The 17,367-nt window shown below is 58.0% G+C and overlaps 3 protein-coding genes across 8 annotated transcripts; 1 reads left to right on the top strand and 2 right to left on the bottom strand.

Moving 5' to 3' along the window:
• Nucleotides 1-539: 539 nt before the first annotated feature.
• LOC102451572 (autophagy-related protein 16-1-like) lies at nt 540-4,219 on the bottom strand. 2 transcript variants are annotated; one of them, XM_075908459.2, is made up of 9 exons: nt 4,042-4,219; nt 2,909-2,990; nt 2,608-2,683; nt 2,453-2,526; nt 2,020-2,229; nt 1,801-1,866; nt 1,149-1,209; nt 884-956; nt 540-769 (listed from the first exon to the last, which is right to left on the bottom strand). In XM_075908459.2, the coding sequence occupies exons 1-9, from the start codon at nt 4,217-4,219 to the stop codon at nt 735-737; spliced, it is 855 nt and encodes a 284-aa protein (XP_075764574.2). In that variant the 3' UTR covers nt 540-734. The 2 variants fall into 2 exon arrangements, with proteins under 2 accessions (XP_075764574.2, XP_075764575.1); XM_075908460.2 differs by lacking the exon at nt 1,801-1,866.
• On the top strand, nt 4,210-9,441 carry MED11 (mediator complex subunit 11). 2 transcript variants are annotated; one of them, XM_006116335.5, is made up of 3 exons: nt 4,210-4,351; nt 8,591-8,721; nt 8,808-9,441. In XM_006116335.5, exons 1-3 carry the CDS (start codon nt 4,267-4,269, stop codon nt 8,943-8,945), a joined length of 354 nt encoding a protein of 117 aa, XP_006116397.3. In that variant the 5' UTR covers nt 4,210-4,266; the 3' UTR covers nt 8,946-9,441. The 2 variants fall into 2 exon arrangements, with proteins under 2 accessions (XP_006116397.3, XP_075764576.1); XM_075908461.2 differs by having other exon boundaries at nt 8,591-9,441.
• Nucleotides 9,442-9,827: 386 nt separating this feature from the next.
• On the bottom strand, nt 9,828-13,594 carry LOC102451333 (uncharacterized). Of its 4 annotated transcripts, none has more exons than XM_089772450.1 (6): nt 13,354-13,594; nt 12,811-12,922; nt 12,169-12,251; nt 11,497-11,937; nt 11,195-11,398; nt 9,828-10,879 (listed from the first exon to the last, which is right to left on the bottom strand). In XM_089772450.1, the coding sequence occupies exons 2-6, from the start codon at nt 12,849-12,851 to the stop codon at nt 10,842-10,844; spliced, it is 807 nt and encodes a 268-aa protein (XP_089628576.1). In that variant the 5' UTR covers nt 12,852-12,922; nt 13,354-13,594; the 3' UTR covers nt 9,828-10,841. The 4 variants fall into 4 exon arrangements, with proteins under 4 accessions (XP_089628576.1, XP_089628575.1, XP_075763365.2 ...); XM_089772449.1 differs by having other exon boundaries at nt 12,811-12,905; XM_075907250.2 differs by having other exon boundaries at nt 9,829-10,879; nt 12,776-12,905; nt 13,354-13,592.
• Nucleotides 13,595-17,367: the final 3,773 nt, after the last annotated feature.

Here is a 17,367-nt window from a genome sequence, read left to right as displayed (position 1 = left end):
GAATGGCTGAGCGAGGGGGGGTGCTCCAGGCTCATTTGTGGCCTGGAGGACCAATGGCCACCTGCCTTAAGTGTCCCTAGTCCACTGTGTGCTCTAGTGAGCCACCCCCTCCCTGACCACTCTGCTAGCATAGGGAGCTGAGCTAGAACCATACAGTACTCCCCATAGAGCTAGAGCAATGCCAGCTTCAGGCCTAGTCAGAGAGACCCTACCTGGAGTGCTCTGCTTATGAATCTCTATGGCAAGGGACGGACTCTATGGTGGTACCTCTGGAAGGACTCTGCAAGGGTTTACCCCAGAAAGGCCACCCTAAAACTGTAGCTTTAAAACCCTGTCTATGCAACTCAGGGAGGTTCTCTAGCCTGCCTCTGTGACCAGAGGCCTGGAAGACCACACTAGGCCTCTGCCCATAGCATAGCTAGAGCATAGCTTCCCCAGCCACAGAGCAATCTCTACCAGGTACCAGAGTGTCACCCAGCATGCAGAGACTCCAGGAGATAGTGGCACCTGGTCATGGCTGGGGCAACTCGAGAAGCACATTCCAGGGGCAAGGCTCTATTTATGCAGATCATCCATGTACATTCAGATATACAGATCAGCACAACCGGTCTTTGCATAGAATGGCCAGTTTTCCTTCCCCTGCTCTCACAGCTTGGGGTGGTCAGTGGCTGGGCCCCAGCAGGGAGCAGGTGGAGCCAGACTTCCCCAGCAATAGGGGGCCCAGGCGCAACCACTTAAGGAGCTCCAGCGGTGGGTGGGAGCACTGGCTCTGGAATGACAAAGGGAGAGGTTGTTAGGGGGAAACAGCCGGCTGCGTGTTTAGGGAGCAAGGCAGCCAAAGGAGGCAGGCAGTGCAGGGATGCTGATCTTCCTCCCGTCTTACCTGGTCTCTCACCAGGCATCTCCTCTCCTCTACCAGGGGATGAGCTGCCCCTGAAGTCCAGTCCCTCCGCTGCCTGTTTCAGGGGAGAAGGGGGATGGAAGACAAACCATGAAACCCCATTCTCCTCTCACTGGGGACAAAACCCAGGCTTCCTGGCACCCAGCCTCTCCCCCCCCCAATCCCGGAACTGAGAGAGCCCAAGAGTCCTGGTCCCCAGCCTTGCCCCTACTCCAGATCTAATCACTAAGCCCCCTTCCCTTCTCACCAGCTCCTCGCAGGACGTGTTACATCTGCTTTCACTGGTCACCAGCTCAGCTCCAGGGGATCTGGGTGGGGGATAGGTATTAATTTGGGGGTGTGCACTCAGCCCTTCCCCACAGCCTGCTGGTGGGGGTGGTGCATGAAGTCTCCTCCCACCCTGCAAAGGGCTCAGCACTGAAAGTCACCCACACACTGCTGCTCTGCTGAGGTTGACTCATTATGGCACTCCCTTGCAGGGCAGGGTCAGGGAGCAAGAGACGTCATATGCTCCCCCTCCCCAGGCCCTTATTGACCAGGGGGCAACAGCGCAGAGCACTCAAAGTTTCCTCCCACTGCCAGGGGCACAGGTACCTAGAGGGTCTGCCAGCTGTTCAGAACAGCAGGTGGGAGGGGGGGAGAGGAGAGACTTTGCAAGCTCCCCCACCCCCAGACAATCAGGATCTGTGGGTGGAGAAGCACAGAAGTGTCTGGGCCCTGCCCCACTTGTGGCCACTTCAGAAATTTCTGACGTGGCCCCCAGTCAAAAATTATTGCCTGCCTCTGGCTTATAGGGAGGTGTGGTATACAGGGGCAAGGTAGGGGCCAGGCTATGGCTAGGGGGCCATGGTAGGATGGAGGTGATGTGTGAGGTTTGGGGGGGGGGGGGAGACCATTACCCAGTCATTGCTCCCAGCCGCATTATCTCCAGCTTCTGGTGCAGTCGAAACACCTGATTCTGGTACCTATAGGGGGTGCAGACATGCAGGTTGGGGTGGTTGCAGGGGGCAACTGGAGAAGGGGCTGCCAATGCTCAAGGCAGGGAGGGCTTGTGGGGAAACTGTCCCATGTGGGGGGCCATGACCAATGGGGGAATTATGGGAGGGCATGAGCCTCACCTTTCTTCCCGGACATTGGCCTCATTGACTCGCTGGGCCTCCAGTTGCTTCTCCTGCACCCACCGGGCCTCCAACTGGTCCCGTGCCTGCAGTGCCGCTCCCAGTGCCGTCCGCAACCCCTCAACCTCCTGCGACCGCTCCCACAGCTGGGCATGCAGCTCCTCACAATGCCCAGCCAGGCCTGCCAGCTCCCGGGCACAGCGCCCTGCCCTGCACCAGACATACAGGAGCATATCAGTTCCTTATAATCCCCTGGGGTGCCAGCCACTGACAAGGCAGCAACACAAGAACAAGAGGAGAAATGGGGGCAGCCCAGAAAGTCCCCAGAGGGTCATGAGGGTATGGGGGTACCAGGAGGGGTCAGGCATGCTGACAGGACTCCAAGGGGAGTCAGGGAGATGACCATTGGGCACCTGTGAGGTTGGAGACTCACCTGGCCCGTTGCTCCTTGCATTCGGCCTCACTGCGGTTCAAGGCATCACTCAGGTGGGCCACATGCTGGGCTAGCTACATGGGAGACATGGGATGAGGGGGGTTAATGGCACAGATGCAGCTCCCTGCTCCACTATTCCACTCCCCCCAACTTACCGTGTTCTGAGCCCCCCGCAGCTCAGCCAACTCCACTGCATGCTGCAGCCGAAGAGACGCTATCTCCAGGCTGGTGCTGGGGAAAATGGGGGAGGGCTAGGTGAGTTCTGCCAGTGCCCCTCACTCCCAATCTGCAGCCCCTGCTAGCTCAGCCCTGGGCTCCCCCCAGCCCTGCCAGTGCCCCTCACTCCTGGCCCACAGCCCTGCTAGCCCAGCCCTGGACTCCCTCAGACCTGTCAGTGCCCCTCATGACCTGCAGCACCCTTTCTTTGGGGCAGAGCATTGGGGGTCTCATCTCTACCTGAATTCCTGGGTTCCAGCCTCCAGATGCAGATTGGCGGCCAGTAACTGCTCCAGGTCCCTGCACGCTGAAAGCTTTTCATCTGTAAATCAAGGAGGGAAAGGGGGCTGGGAACCAGGACTCCAGGTTTATCTCCCTGGCTCCGGGAGGAGTGTGAGGGCTGGTGTGGTTGAGTGCGGGGAGAGGAGACTGGGACCCAGAACTTCTGAGTTCTTTCCAAAGTTCATCTGCCAAATTAATCCTGCTTAGGGATCTGCAGTGGCTAGGGGAGAGACATGCTTCTCCGACCCTAGCACCAAGGCCAGATTAAGAAAGGGGCTTTAGGGGCAGCAGCTTGTGAAGACCAGACCTGCCTAGTGAAGGAAACAGCTCTGTGCACTGTTGTCTCTTCCCCCAGCCCCAGCTGGAGCCTGGTCACGGAACATGAAGAAGTTCTGGTCCCCCCAGCTCCCATTAGCCAGGAATCACAGCCAAAGGGAGCTGGGGGAAGTGGTGCCTGCAAGTGAGCACAGACAAGATGGACCAGCTGTGCCCCACCACCACCAAATGGGAGCTGCACCCCAAGTCATAGACTCATAGGGCTGGAAGAGACCTCAGGAGTCCAGCCCCTGCCCAAAGCAGGACCAACCCCAACTAAATCATCCCAGCCAGGGCTTTGTTAAGCCCAGACGGAAAAACCTCTAGGGATGGAGATTCCACCCCCTCCCTAGGGACCCATCCCAGCGCTTCCCCACCCTCCTAGGGAAAGAGTTTTTCCTAATATCCAACCTAGACCCCCCCCTGTAACTTGAGCCCATTGCTCCTTGCTCTGCAGCTATCACCACTGAGAACTGCTTCCTAGAGCCCACATCCCAACTGTAAGCCGCCTCTGCGCCCTAACCCGTGCCCCCAGCAGCGTTTTGTGAATGCGGCTCGGGGGTCACTACACCCCGGACAAAGCCGCGGCGGGGCACTGGCTGCCTGCCGGCTCGGGAGGGGAGGGGCGGGGCTGAGAGGGAGCTCAGGCCACGCCCCCACTCATGGTTCTGCTCCAAGCCTTGCCGTCTGATCGGGCCCCACCCATCCCGGTAAGGCTCGGCCCACACTGGCAGCTGTGCCACGCCACGCCCCCGCTTAAGCCCCGCCCTGCTCACGGCTCTGCACCAATCCCCGCAGCCGCCGCGTTTCTCTCTCGCGCCGCTCTAGTTCCTGCCTCACGTGGCGCCTCCAGGCCGGGCCGGGTCCCGCCCTCTCCATCGCTTGAGGGTCACGTGGGTGGCGAGGGGCGCCGGGAGATGTAGTGCCGGGCGGGGCCGGGGCCGGGCGGCGCATGCGCGGCGGGGCGGAGACGCATGCGCTAACACTGGTCGCGTGGGGTCATGGCGACTTACAGCGTTGCCAACGAGCGGCTCCGTGTGCTAGAGGATCTGGAGCGCGAGATCGGCACCTCGCTGCAGAGCGCGGGTAGGGCGGGGCTGGGGGCGGGACCAATGGCCAAGCGGTCTGGAGAGTGGTAATAGCTGGGGTTGGGGGGTGTGGCAAGGTCTGAGTGGGCGTGGTCAGTCTGGGCGGGGCTTGAGGAGGGACCCGCCCCCATTTCCTGTTTTGGTCCCGGGTGAGGGGTGTCCCCAGGCGGGGGGGGGTTGAGGAGAGATGGGAATCCCTGGGGCGGATAGGAGCCACTTAGCTCGCAGGGGATTCCCCTCTGCTGCCAATGCCACTGACACCTCTTTCTGCTCCCTGGGCTCCCCGCCACTTGCCCTGCTGGGCCAGATCCTCTGCCGCCCCCAGACACGGCCCCCTGCAGAGCAGCACAGACACTGAACCACCCCGCTCAGCGCCCGGGAACCAGCTCCAACAGGGACTCAGACCCCAAACATCCACCATGGCTACGCTGACCATGCAGTCCAAATTTAAATGCTCTGTCCCGGTGCCGCATCAAGTAGTGAAATGTCCCAGAAAGCTCCACTGGACATTTCACTACTTGGTGAGGACATCGGCTTGTGGGAAGAAGGGACGAAGAAATGGCTCCGTGTCATTGTGCCTCACGCAGCACAGCAGCCTCTCCCCCGCCCCCCTCTTAGCAAGGTATGTAGGCAGCTCCATTGGAGCTTTGCTGGTGGGCACCTGGGCCAGCTTCCAGTGGTGTGCAGCCCCACCCTCTCCCCGCAGGACCGTCTCTTCCACGCTGGGTCCCAATCCAGTGACACCATTTCCTCCTCTTCCAGGCCACTTGTTAGTACCACTGCTTCTGGGGGGCCAGGCAGGTCCAAGACAAAACCCAGTGGAGCTGCTCCCAGACCTCCATGCCATGGAGCCCCAGCAGGAGCCACACAGAGCCCGGCTCAGGCACTGCAGGGTGAGGCGTGCTCAGGCTCAGCAGATGCCGAGACTGCATCAGAGGCTGCCCACAATGCTATTTTTACTGTGGCGGTCTGGATCCCCGCAAGTTGCCTGGCTCCAGCTGAAGTCAAATGGCAGCCACACAAGGTGCATTCCAGCTGGGGCAGCCTCATTGGAACAGGCCTCATGCAGCTGCTGTTTTACTCCAGGCCACCCACGGGGACTGGGACCGCAGTACTAAAAATAGCATCACGGGCATCCTCTGCTCCCATCCCGGCATATGGTACCATCCCGGAATCAGCTGGGATCGGGACCACAGTACTAAAAATAGCACTGTGGTCCCAGCTCCAGCCCCTGCAAACTGCATTGAAGACAGATGGTGAGGGAGGGGTGGGGGAGACCTAAGAGGCTGCGTTTAGACTGGCATGATTTTGCAGAAATACTTTTAACAGAAAAGTTTTTCCATTAAAAGTATTTGCACAAAAGCATCCGTGGCCAATCTAGATGCGATTTTGTGCAAGAAAGCCCCAATTGTCATTTTAGCCATCGGGGCTTTTTGGGGCAAAACAGTTCTTCCCTGTTTACACTGGCCCTCTTACGCAAGAGGGCTTTTTCCCGAGCGGGAGCATGAAAGTATTTGTGCAAGAAACACTGATTTTGTACATTACAAAGTCAGTGTTCTTGCGTAAATTCAAGTGGCCAGTGTAGACAGCTGGCAAGTTTTTGCGCCAAAATCTTGCCAGTCTAGACACACCCAAGGGGAAAGAGGGGTGAGGAGAGAAAGAGGCTTGTGCTGAGGGGAGGGCAGGCACGGCAGGAGAAGAAAGGAGAAGGCACCAAGGGGCAGGGTGGAGGATAGACAAATGCCAGGGGCCCAAAAGGAGGCAATGAGGAAAAGGGCAGGATGGGAGGGAAATATCAGTTAGGGCGGGAGAAGGGAGGGAACAGGGTGATGCTGGGTGAGGAAAGGGGAGGGACAAGAGGGCTGTGTCTAGACTGGCCAGTTTTTCCGCAAAATCAGCTGCTTTTGCCAGCTGTCTACACTGGCCACTTGAATTTCCGCAAGAACACTGACGATCTCATGTAAGATTGTCAGTGTTCTTGCGGAAATACTATGCTGCTCCCATTGGGGAAAAAGCCCTCTTGCGCAAATCATTTGCGCAAGAGGGCCAGTGTAGACAGCACAGTACTGTTTTGTGCAAAAAAGCCCCGATGGCTAAAATGGCGATCGGGGCTTTTTTGCGCAAAAGCGCATCTAGATTGGCATGGACGCTTTTGCGCAAAAAGTGCTTTTGCGGAAAAGCATCCGTGCCAATCTAGACGCTTTTTTCCGAAAATGCTTTTAAGGGAAAACTTTTCCGTTAAAAGCATTTCCAGAAAATCATGCCAGTCTAGACGTAGCCTAGGGGTAAGAGGAAGGAAGAGGAGAGGAGAGGGGAGGAGTGAGTGCCAGGAGAAGAGGGGTTGAAAGGAGGAGTGGGCATGAGGAAGGCAGGGGATGGAGCAAGTCATGTGTGAGGGCACAGAGGGCCATGAGGGGAATTAGGGCAGAGGATGGTGAGGGGCTGGGCACCAGGGAGAAAGAGGGCAAGGAGGGAAGGGGGAGGCACCAGGAGGGCTCACGGGAAAAGGAATGTGCAGGTGCCAGGGTATTCTGGGGGGTCAAGCAGAAGAGCAGACATGTGGAGGGGAGGGACAGGCACCAGAGGAGAGAGGCAGGGTAGATAGATAGAGGAAGGTGTTAGGAGAGGGGATGGGGAGGGGTAGCTACAGATGATCAGTGGGGCTAAAGGAGGAGTGGACACAGGGAAGAGAAGGGTTGGTGCAGGGCGGGGGGGGGGCAGGTCCCCAAAGGGCTGAGTGGAGTTGTCTCGGCAAGAACCAGGACAGCAGAAGAGGAAGAGGGATATGGGGGCAGCAGCAGACACCAGGGGATCAGATGGGGTGAGGGGAGGAGACATGGCAGCAGAAGGAAAAGGGAGAGGTGTATAAGATATTTATTAATAACTTGGGTGCCACAGTGGCACACATCCAAGCAAGCCACATGAACTCAGTACTGGTGCACAAGACAAAATTCACTCTGCTCATGGGAGGAAGATCTTAGAGGGAACCTGCCCCATGTCTCCTTCCCCGTCCCCCCAAGTTAATGCAATGCAAGTTGGGTTAATGCAATTGCAGGATAGTTGCATGGGGGGGGTCCTATGGGGGTCAAACTAATCCCTATTGGTAGGAGGAAGGTGGGAGGCTATCTTAGAGGGGTCACATGACACCCTTTACTTATGGTTATGTGTCCATCTTGACCCCTTGTACTACCTCCAAGGTTGGGACTTGTTGTCGCAGGGGGCATGGCTAATGAGAGTCAGAGGTGTAGCTAATGTCCCTAATTTTGACTCAGAAAGTATGGTCACCATAACCATAGCCTCTGTAAAAGCTGGTATGGCCAACTCCCTTTATCAATGAAAGAGAGCTGTACCGTGGTCATCCCCCCCCCCCAAAAAAAAATCCATTAGTTACACTGGTTTTGATAATAAGCAAAAGTGTTTTTATTAAGTATAAAAGGTAGGATTTGAGTGGTTGTGAATGAAAATGGACACCTCAAAGTAAATTACTAATTGAAAATAAACAAAACAGGTCAGTTACATACAAATTCTCACCCTAAACAGCTGTTCTAATTCTCTCTTTCACAAGCTAAGCAGCCCCCCAGCTCAACCCCAACCCTTCCCCTGTCCAGTTTTAGATGTTTCCAGGAGGCAGTTGAGGTGGTAAGTGTGTGTGGCGGGGGTGTCTCCTGGCATCTGGCAACTGCCCCAATTGTTTAGTTCCCCCTTTTGCCCAATGTGGGAATGTTTTGTGTTCAGTTCAAACTTTTCTCACCTAAGGTAAAGTACCAGATCCAAAGTGGGTTTTGGCATTAGCTGGCCTGGCCACATGTCTTCCTAGGACCAACCACAGTCTGGGCTCGCAGGACAAACAAGGCTATTCACAGGTTCTTGAAGTACTGAGTCCTTGTGTTTCCCTAGCCAGTAATGGCCCTCATTAGCATATTTAGAATGAAGACTAGCTCCACACTTCACACATCTAACCTCACATACAAGAATGACAGGTGCTCACAAATAGGAAGTACACGTTCAGCGGATTGTAACATTCAAATGACATGTCACGTAATCCGTTTTGCATAAAGTGCCTGAGTTATGCATTCTCATACTCAGACCAATTTTCATAAAGCGTGGGTGCAACACTGGGGATCCCCTGGGAGGAGGAGTGGCAGGGGTGGATCCAGGGAGAACGCCAGACCTGGAGGTGGCGCTTCGAAAGGGGGGGGGGTTAACTGAGCAACCCCGACTGCCCTTCCCTTCCCAGGGAGCGTGATCCTAGAGCTGTCGAAGGAGAAGCCCAATGAGCGGCTGCTGGAGCGTCAGGCCACCCAGTTCAGTGCCTCCATGCAGAAGGTGGAGTCAGAGCTGTCGGGCCAGATCCGCTACCTCACCCAGGCGAGTGGGCATGGTTGGGGGCAGGGCCGGGGGCAGGGACTGGGGCATCCGGATTCACCTTCTCTTTCTGCCTCCCCTTCCCACAGGTGGCAACAGGGCAGCCACATGAGGGGTCCAGCTACTCGGCACGCAAGGGCTGCCAGATGGCACTGAATCGCGTTGACTACGCCCGCCTCAAGCTGGGGGAACTGGCTCGCACCTGCGAGCACATGCTGGAGCAGTAGGGGGCGCCAACACCCCGCAGCCCCCTGCCGGCACTGGGTGCCACACAGGGCACATGGCAAGATGCAGAGAGAGAGAGCAAGGGGTACATATCCTGTGCACACTAGACAGGACGTGCTATGTCATGCCTGGGCCGGCCGTAGGCTATGTTTCAGACTGGACACACTCTGCTGGGGAGTCAGGTGCCCCACTGGACACATGCTAACATAGGACACGCCCCAGAGTGTGCCAGCCTCTCTGCTAAGGATCAGGCAAGCCATGGGAGGACACAGGACCCCAGACCGGCGCGACGTGGGATCAACACTCTCTGACACATGTTCCTGTCTGGGCACACAGTCTCTGTGTGCCAGGAACACGCTGCAACCTGCATGGCCAGCAGTGCCTGGCTCTCCCCACCCCTGTGGCTTAGCACCCTGGTGGGGTGGGGGGAGGAGGGCACCAGGAGGGGGTCTCTTTTTCTGCTGCCTGTGTTAAATACAAGGGAAAAACCCCAGATGACCCCAATCTGAGAACCTTTGTCAGGTGGTGTGGGGGATGGGGCTAACATGAGGGCTGTGTCTACATTGGCACCCCTTTCCGGAAAAGGGATGCTAATGTAGACTTTGGAATAGGCAAATCCGCGGGGGATTTAAATATCCCCCGCGGTATTTGCATTAACATGGCTGCCGCTTTTTTCCGGCTTGGGGAAAAGCCGGAGAAAAGCGCCAGTCTAGACGTTATTCTCCGGAAAATAAAGCCTTTTCTGGAGGATTTCTTATTCCTAGTAGGAATAAGAGATCCTCCAGAAAAGGCTTTATTTTCCGGAGAATAACGTCTAGACTGGCGCTTTTCTCCGGCTTTTCCCCAAGCCGGAAAAAAGCGGCAGCCATGTTAATGCAAATACCGCGGGGGATATTTAAATCCCCCGCGGATTTGCCTATTCCAAAGTCTACATTAGCATCCCTTTTCCAGAAGGGGTGCCAATGTAGACGTAGCCGAGGGGTAGGGTGGAGAATGGTTAACCAGTTAACCTCACCTTAATGTGTGAGGCTTACCAGTTCCAGTTAACCAGTAAGGGCTGGAGCAGCTCCCCACCCACAGCAGGCAGGGGCTGCTCCAGCCAGCCTGTCCGTGGTGAGTCGCTCCAACATGGCCTCAGAGGTCAGGGGCATGAAGGAGGAGCCCTGAGTATGGGCAGATCTCACTGGAGGGAAGGGGGGAGCAGGTATATTCCCTGCTCTCTGGTTCCCCACCATCAACAAATGCCCCCCTGTTCAGGTGTGTGAGGATCCCAGGGGGACCAAGAATTTGGGGGGTGGGTCTGGGCAGCAGTGTCTACTCGCTCTTCCCCTTTTCTGTGCCTCCCCCTGCATGGAGCGGGGTGATCACAGCCCTGCTCCCGCCTCCACGCAGAGGAAGTGAAAGTGTCTGGTAGCTAAGGGTGGTTTCTTCTTCTCTTGCCCCCCCCTCGTCCCCCATCAGTCTCTGGGGCCAAGGGACAATGCCCCCCTGCATACTGGGGTTTCAGGCTGGTTCCAGGTGCCCCCTGGCACAAAGGCGGGGATCTGGGGGCTGCAGGGAGGAGGACCCCCCCCAACTAACCCCCATTAATAACCAGCTGCAGCCTATGCAAACGTCTATATCAAAGCACCGACACACCATACAAGGAGGGGATGGACGCACAGCCCCCCAGGAATAGATTAGTCAGGGTCTGGGTACCTTGCCAATGACTAGAGGTTAGTTTAGTGGGGGGGGGCAGCTTTGGGGGAGTCCCCCCTGGAGCCAGGGGGACTAGTCCAATGGAAGGCTGGGCATCACATCTCCCCACTACAAACTCTCCCCTCCATACCACACCCCCTGAAATCCCATGGGGCTCAGAGCTGCAGATTGAGGGGGCACCATTTGCGAGCACAGCCATCTCATCCCAGATCGCAGGGGTAGTACAGCAGCCCATTACCTAGGGGGGACAAAACGGGGGGGTTAAAAGCAAACTGATGAGACCCCCTCCCAACTCAGCATGGCCAGGGCCAGGTCTGGGAAGCTGTCCCGCCCACGGAGGAGAGGAGCCCCCTCCCTCAGGAAACAACCCACATGCACTGGGGTTGGGGGGGCAGTGACTGGGCAGAGATGAGGCGCGGGGGGGGTCACAGCTCAGGAGTGGGGGTTTATTACACAGGGGTACAGATAGGTGATGGACTAGCCATGAGCTATGGGTAAATAGCTAAGGCCCCCCAGGAAAGCCAGGTCTCCCCAACCCTGCTGCCCTACTTACCGGGGCTTCTGTGTGGGATGCCAAGTACCTGGTGGGGCCTCCGGTTCCTCTGGCACAGCAGGTAAGTCACAACCCCCACCAGGGCCAGGGTGATGCCCAGCAGTGCCAGCACGGCCGTGGGGACTGAACCAAATTGCACAGGACGGGGCCCATTGCCAGCTCCTTCCCCCTGCTGGGGTGCCAGGCTGGGCCCCCCAATGGAATCTGCAAGACAAAAGGGGAGTGTTAACCTGGGGGGATGGATCCCCACACACCAAGGATACCCCACCCACAGGGGAGGAAAATCCCCACTGAGAGCTCACCAGTGGGCAGGTCTCCCTCTGTGGCTTGGGCCGAGGGTCCTCGCAGCACTGGGGGTCCGTGCAGCTCCGTGGGTCGGGCCGTGGGTCCGTGCAGCTCCGTGGGTCGGGCTGTGGGTCCGTGCAGCTCCGTGGGTCGGGCTGTGGGTCCGTGCAGCTCCGTGGGTCGGGCTGTGGGTCCGAGCAGCTCCGTGGGTCGGGCCGTGGGTCTGTGCAGCTCCGTGGGTCGGGCTGTGGGTCCATGCAGCTCTGTGGGTCGGGCTGTGGGTCCATGCAGCATCGTGGGTCCGTGCAGCTCCGTGGGTCGGGCTGTGGCTCCATATGGTTCTATGGGACTGGGCGGCTCTGTGGGTCGGGCCATGCTTGGCATCTGGGCATGGGTGTTGGGGAGCTGCGGAGCATTGGGGGAGTTTGGGGCTGGCCCCCTGCGCTCCTGGCTGGCTTCTGCAGGGCACTCTGAGTTAGTGAGCTGGCTGAGCTGGGCAGGCCCTCTCCCCATCCTCACAACTGTGTCAGCTTCATCCCCCAGCAAACCCCTTGCTCTCCACCCCTCTGCCCCCCAGCATCTCACAGACGCCTCTGCCCCACCCACCCCAGGCCCTCCCACTCTCCCTCTGTGGGGCCCCAGCATTGCTCCATTGAGGAGGCAGCAGCTGGAGAGGGGGTCGGACCCACCTTTGCGTTTCAAGAGCTCGGAGAGTCGGATCACCCAGTCGGAGTCCTCCAGCCCGCAGATCTGCATGCGGGGCAGCTGGAACCTGGGGGGAGCAGGACAGGTCTGACTGGCCCAAGGCGGGAACTAGCTGGCCGGGGGCCAGGGAATGGGGCCTGGGACTTGGAGTGGGGGGAGACTGGCTCATTAGGAGGAAATCTGGGGGGATGGGCTGGTTTAGGGGGCAGGAAATAGGGCACAAGAGGATGGGGTGGCTGGCTGACTGGTGAAAGGATCAGGGGAAGATCTGGGGGGCTGACTTGGGGTGGATCCAGGGGGGCTGGTTGGCTGGAGGCAATCGGGGAGGAGCTGGCTGGCTGAGGAGTTTTGGGGGGGAATGGCTGGGGTGTGCGGGAAGGTTGGCTGGCTAGTGGGATTCTGAGGGCCTCTGGTAGGGGCTGGCAGGTTGGTGAGGGATCTGAGGGGCAGGGCTGGGCGTGTGTCTGGCTGGCTGGAGGGGAATGGGAGCAACAGGGGTTCAGTAGTTGGCAGGGAGAGGCTGGGAGTATTAGGAGCTGGCGAGGAGCACAGTGGCCAGAGGCGGAGCAGGAGCTGGCAGGGGGCACGTACCGAATGAGGTGCCCGCGGCAGGGCTGGTACCTCACCACTTTGGCAGCAAGGTCCAGCAGGCTGTTCCCAGGGACATTCATCTGCTTGTGGCACCTGCAGTCCCCGAGCGCACCCCCCTCGTTGGCCCAGACTGCATGGGGGAGACACCTGGGTTAGGGGTCAGCCATGGGGGGGCGTTAGGAACAGGATGTGGGGGAGCTGAGCCCAGATACGCCCAGCACCCCAAGGAGGGAGCAGGGGAGGTCCCAGCCCAGCTCCTAGGGGCAGTGAGGGTGACCCAGCCCTAGGGGGAAGGGGAGTTGGGGGCCCAGCCCCAGGGGGAGGGTCAGTGAGGGGGAGCTCAGCCCCAGGGGGTCAGTCAGGGGGTTCCAGCCCCAGGGGGAAGGGGAATGGGGGGCCAGCCCCAGGGGGAGGGGCTGGTGGTCCCAAGGGAGGAAGGCTCAGCAGATGGGGGCTCGCCCCAGGGTGTCACAGCCCGATCGATGCTGGCGGTATCGGGGTGCTAAGCGCAGAACCCCCCCCTCCCAGCGCGCTGTCCCCCGCGAGCCGCAGGGTCAGATCGGGGCGGGGGCGCTTACCCGGCTGGAGCAGCAGCAGCAGCAGGGCCGGGGCCGGGGCCGGGCAGGGCGCGGCCGCCATGGGATCGGGCAGTTACTGACCGAAGCAGCCGCCGTCGCCGCCAGTCACGGGAAGTTTTGCATCCGCCGGGACTTTCCGGAGCGGGCAGAAGCGGAACGGCCGGGCGGGGGCAGAGCGCAGGCTCCCTGCTAACGGACCTCCGTTCCTTGGGGTGCCCCCGGGGCTCCAACCTCCCTTCCCCCGCTCCCTGGGGTTCCCCGGGATTCCACTCCCCCCCCCGCTCCCTGGGGTTCCCCGGGATTCCACTCCCCCCCCCGCTCCCTGGGATTCCCCGGGATTCCACTCCCCTCCCCCCCGCTCCCTGGGGTTTCCCCGGGATTCCACCCTCCTCTGTCCTCCGGACCCCCCGGGATTCCACTCCCCGTTCCCTGGGGTTCCCCCGGGATTCCACTCCCTGCTCCCTGGGGTTTCCCCCGGGATTCCACTCCCCCCCCCCCACTCCCTGGGGTTCCCCCGAGGTTCCACCCCCCCTGCTCCCTGGAGTTCCCCCGGGATTCCACTCCCCGCTCCCTGGGGCCCCCCCGGGTCTCCAACCCCCCATCCCCTGGCATCCCCCTGGGACTCCATCCACCTCTGTCCCCTGGGGTCCACCCTGTACTCCAACCCCCCCTCGCCTCCTTGGGTCCCCACTGGACTCCAACTTCCCCCTACCCCCTTGGGATCTCCCCTGGGGCTCCAGACACCCCCAACACCTGGGGCTCCCTGAAGCTTCAGACACCCCCATTTCCTGGGGTCCCCTGGGGCTCCAACTCCTTCCCACTCCTTTGGGTCCCCCAGGGCTCCAACCCCCACTCCTGCCAGCTCCCCTCCTGGCCCCAGGGAACTGCTCCCCCGACCTTCCCTTCAATTTCCCATGACCCCAAACAGGCCCGCTGCTCCTCCCTGTGGGTGTCTGTTCAGAACTTGGCCATTGGTCGTAGTCTAGACTACATGCCTCTGTTGCCAGAGGCATGTAGATTAGGCTACCAGACATAGGAAAATGAAGCGGCGATTTAAATAATTTGTCAACCACCCAGGTATACCTCATCCCAGGAGGCATACCTGGGTGGTCGACAAATACCTTTGATGTTGACACCCGCACGTCCAGACTGATTAGCTGTTTGTCGGCTCAGCGTGGCAGCCATGTAAATTTAAATGAAGCGGTGATTATTTAAATCGCCGCTTCATTTTCCTATGTCTGGTAGCCTAATCTACATGCCTCTGGCGACAGAGGCATGTAGTCTAGATGTACCCTTAGTGTCTTGTTCAGAACAGTCTCCCATTGGGTTCGTCATTTGGTTTCTGATGGCTTTTCTGAGCCCTGGTGAACAGCCACAGACCAAGCTGGCTGTGGAGCTGGGGGGAAGGAGGGGGGCAGCTAGCATAAGAACATAAGAACGGCCGTACTGGGTCAGACCAAAGGTCCATCTAGCCCAGTATCCTGTCTGCCAACAGTGGCCAGCACCAGGAGCCCCAGAGAGGGTGGACCAAAGACAATGATCAAGCGATTTGTCTCCTGCCATCTCTCTCCAGCCTCTGACAGACAGAGGCCAGGGACACCAATTTTATCCCCTGGCTAATAGCCTTTTATGGACCTAACCTCCATGAAATTATCTAGCTTCTCTTTAAACTCTGTTATAGTCCTAGCCTTCACAGCCTCCTCTGGCAAGGAGTTCCACAGGTTGACTACACGCTGTGTGAAGAAGAACTTTCTTTTATTAGTTTTAAACCTCTCCCCATTAATTGGGGAGCATGTGGAGTCATAAAACTGAGGCAGCCCCCCCGCCCTGTGCAGTGCCCCAGGGCTGCCCCGCAGACAGCCCAGCTAGCAGGGTGAGTTGCGGTAGTGATTGAAACCTGCCATTTCGATCATGGCACAGGACTGAAAGAGACCTCAATAGCCCACCTAGTCTTGTGGCCTGCTCCTAGCAGGACCAAGCACCATCCAGCCCCTCCTACCTGCTCTAATCATACTTTGAAGGAGATTCCACAAAGGAAATTTGTTCCAGGGCTTAGCCATCCTGACAGGCTGGAAGTTCTTCCTAATGCCCAGCCTGAACCCCCTTTGCTGCAGTTTAAGCCCATTGCTTCTGGTCCTATCCTCAGAGAGGAAAGAGAATCATTCACCTCCCTCCTCCTTGTGTGCTTGAAAACAGTCATGCCCCCCAGTGACAAAGTGAGGATTTACCCTTCTTAATTAGTATGGGAGTCTGCCCCCCCAGGTGTGGGGGAGTCACTGAACCCTGCACCCCCATCTGCAGCTGGTTGTGACTCTCAGATGGCAAGTAGAAGAGAAGGTTCATCAGGAGACAGGGACACAGTGTGGAGCAGCCTTGTCAGCTCAGGAACCAGAAGCAGCCAGCATCATCCATCCTGGGGAGTGAGGGGCTCAGCCAAGGGCCCTGACCTCCTCCCTGCACCCCAAGCCCTCAGAGACTAACACATACTCACCAGCCCATCCCAACCCTGCAGCCAGCCCCTCCTCCAGTCTTTGTCCTGCTTCTGGGTCAAAAGGAGTCACCAGGTCACCTCCCTCCACCCCTTAGATTGTGGAAAACATCAGCCATTGTGTTCGTGGAGGAGGTCACCATCTAGGACAGGTATTGGTGCTGTGCCCTGGGAAACTGAGACACACATGGGCTACGTCTAGACTGGCATGATTTTCCGGAAATGCTTTTAACAGAAAAGTTTTTTGCGTTTTTTGCGGAAAAGTGTCTGTGGCCAATCTAGATGCGCTTTTCTGCAAAAAAGCCCCAATCGTCATTTTCACGATCGGGGCTTTTTTGCAGAAAACAAATCTGAGCTGTCTACACTGGCCCTTTTGCGCAAAAGGGACTTTTGCCCGATCGGGAGCAGCATAGTATTTCCGCAAGAAACACTGATTTCTTACAGTAGGAAGTCAGTGCTTTTGCGGAAATTCAAGCAGCCAGTGTAGGCAGCTGGCAAGTTTTTCCGGAAAAGCGGCTGATTTTCCAGAAAAACTGGCCAGTCTAGACACAACTATGGGGTTACTACAAGACAGTGGAACTCACACACAATGTAACAAGGGGAATAAAATCCCCACTTCATCACAGAATCTGACTAGTTTGCACAACTATTAAGTGTGCCTCAGTTTCCCTGTGTGTTGCACGAGGTGATAAAGATGAAGGGGTGTGATTTTTGTGGGGACTACTCCAGCTGCCTGCACGTATACCACAGCCAGCTCTTGGTAACAACAGCCTCAGAGAAGGGGGATGTGACCAGGTGATTCCTAGCCTGGGGAGCAAGACAGCCACTGCCTGGTGTTCTGGATCCCCTGGGCTATGTCTACACTGCAGGTTTCTTGCACAAGAGCTGTTTTGCACAAGAGTTCTTGCACAAAAGGTTTTACGCAAGAGCACATCCACACTGCCATGTGCTTTTGCACAAGAGCGTCCATGGCAGCATGGACACTCTCTTGCACAAGAAAGCTCTGATGGCCATTTTAGCCATAGGGGTTTCTGGCACAAGAATCCCCTGTTGCCCATCCACACTGCCCTCTTGTGCAAGAGGGCTTATTCCTCGTAGGGAGAGGAATGACTCTTGCACAGGAAGCCCTCTGTTCCAATGCTTTACTGTACTTGCGCAAGAACACGTGAGCAGTGTAGACGCTCCGCACGTTTTTGCCCAAGAACAGCCGTTCTTGCACAAAAAGCCTGCAGAGTAGATGTAGCCCTTGTGTCTCAAGCAGGACATCATGGACAGGGCTGGCCTTAGGCCAATTTGACTGATTCGGTCGAATTGGGCCCCGTGCCTAAGGGGGCCCCGCGTCCCTGCACCCGGAAGTGCTGGCGAGTTACAGAGCCAGGGCCCTGCTCCACCAATATGTGGAGCTGGGTCTCTCCCCCAGCTCTGCCTGGAATGGGCCCCAGACCCCTCCTGCCAGCCCCCCTGCACGTCCTCCCACCCTGCCCCCAGAGCGCCCCCCTCAGCCCTGGATCGTCCCTGCCATGTGT

The sequence above is a fragment of the Pelodiscus sinensis genome, chromosome 22 (genome assembly GCF_052426305.1).
Source record: "Pelodiscus sinensis isolate ZL-2025 chromosome 22, ASM5242630v1, whole genome shotgun sequence".
Classification (NCBI taxonomy): domain Eukaryota; kingdom Metazoa; phylum Chordata; order Testudines; family Trionychidae; genus Pelodiscus; species Pelodiscus sinensis.
Note: the sequence above shows the minus strand (reverse complement) of the source record. Positions and strands in the feature narration are given on the sequence as shown.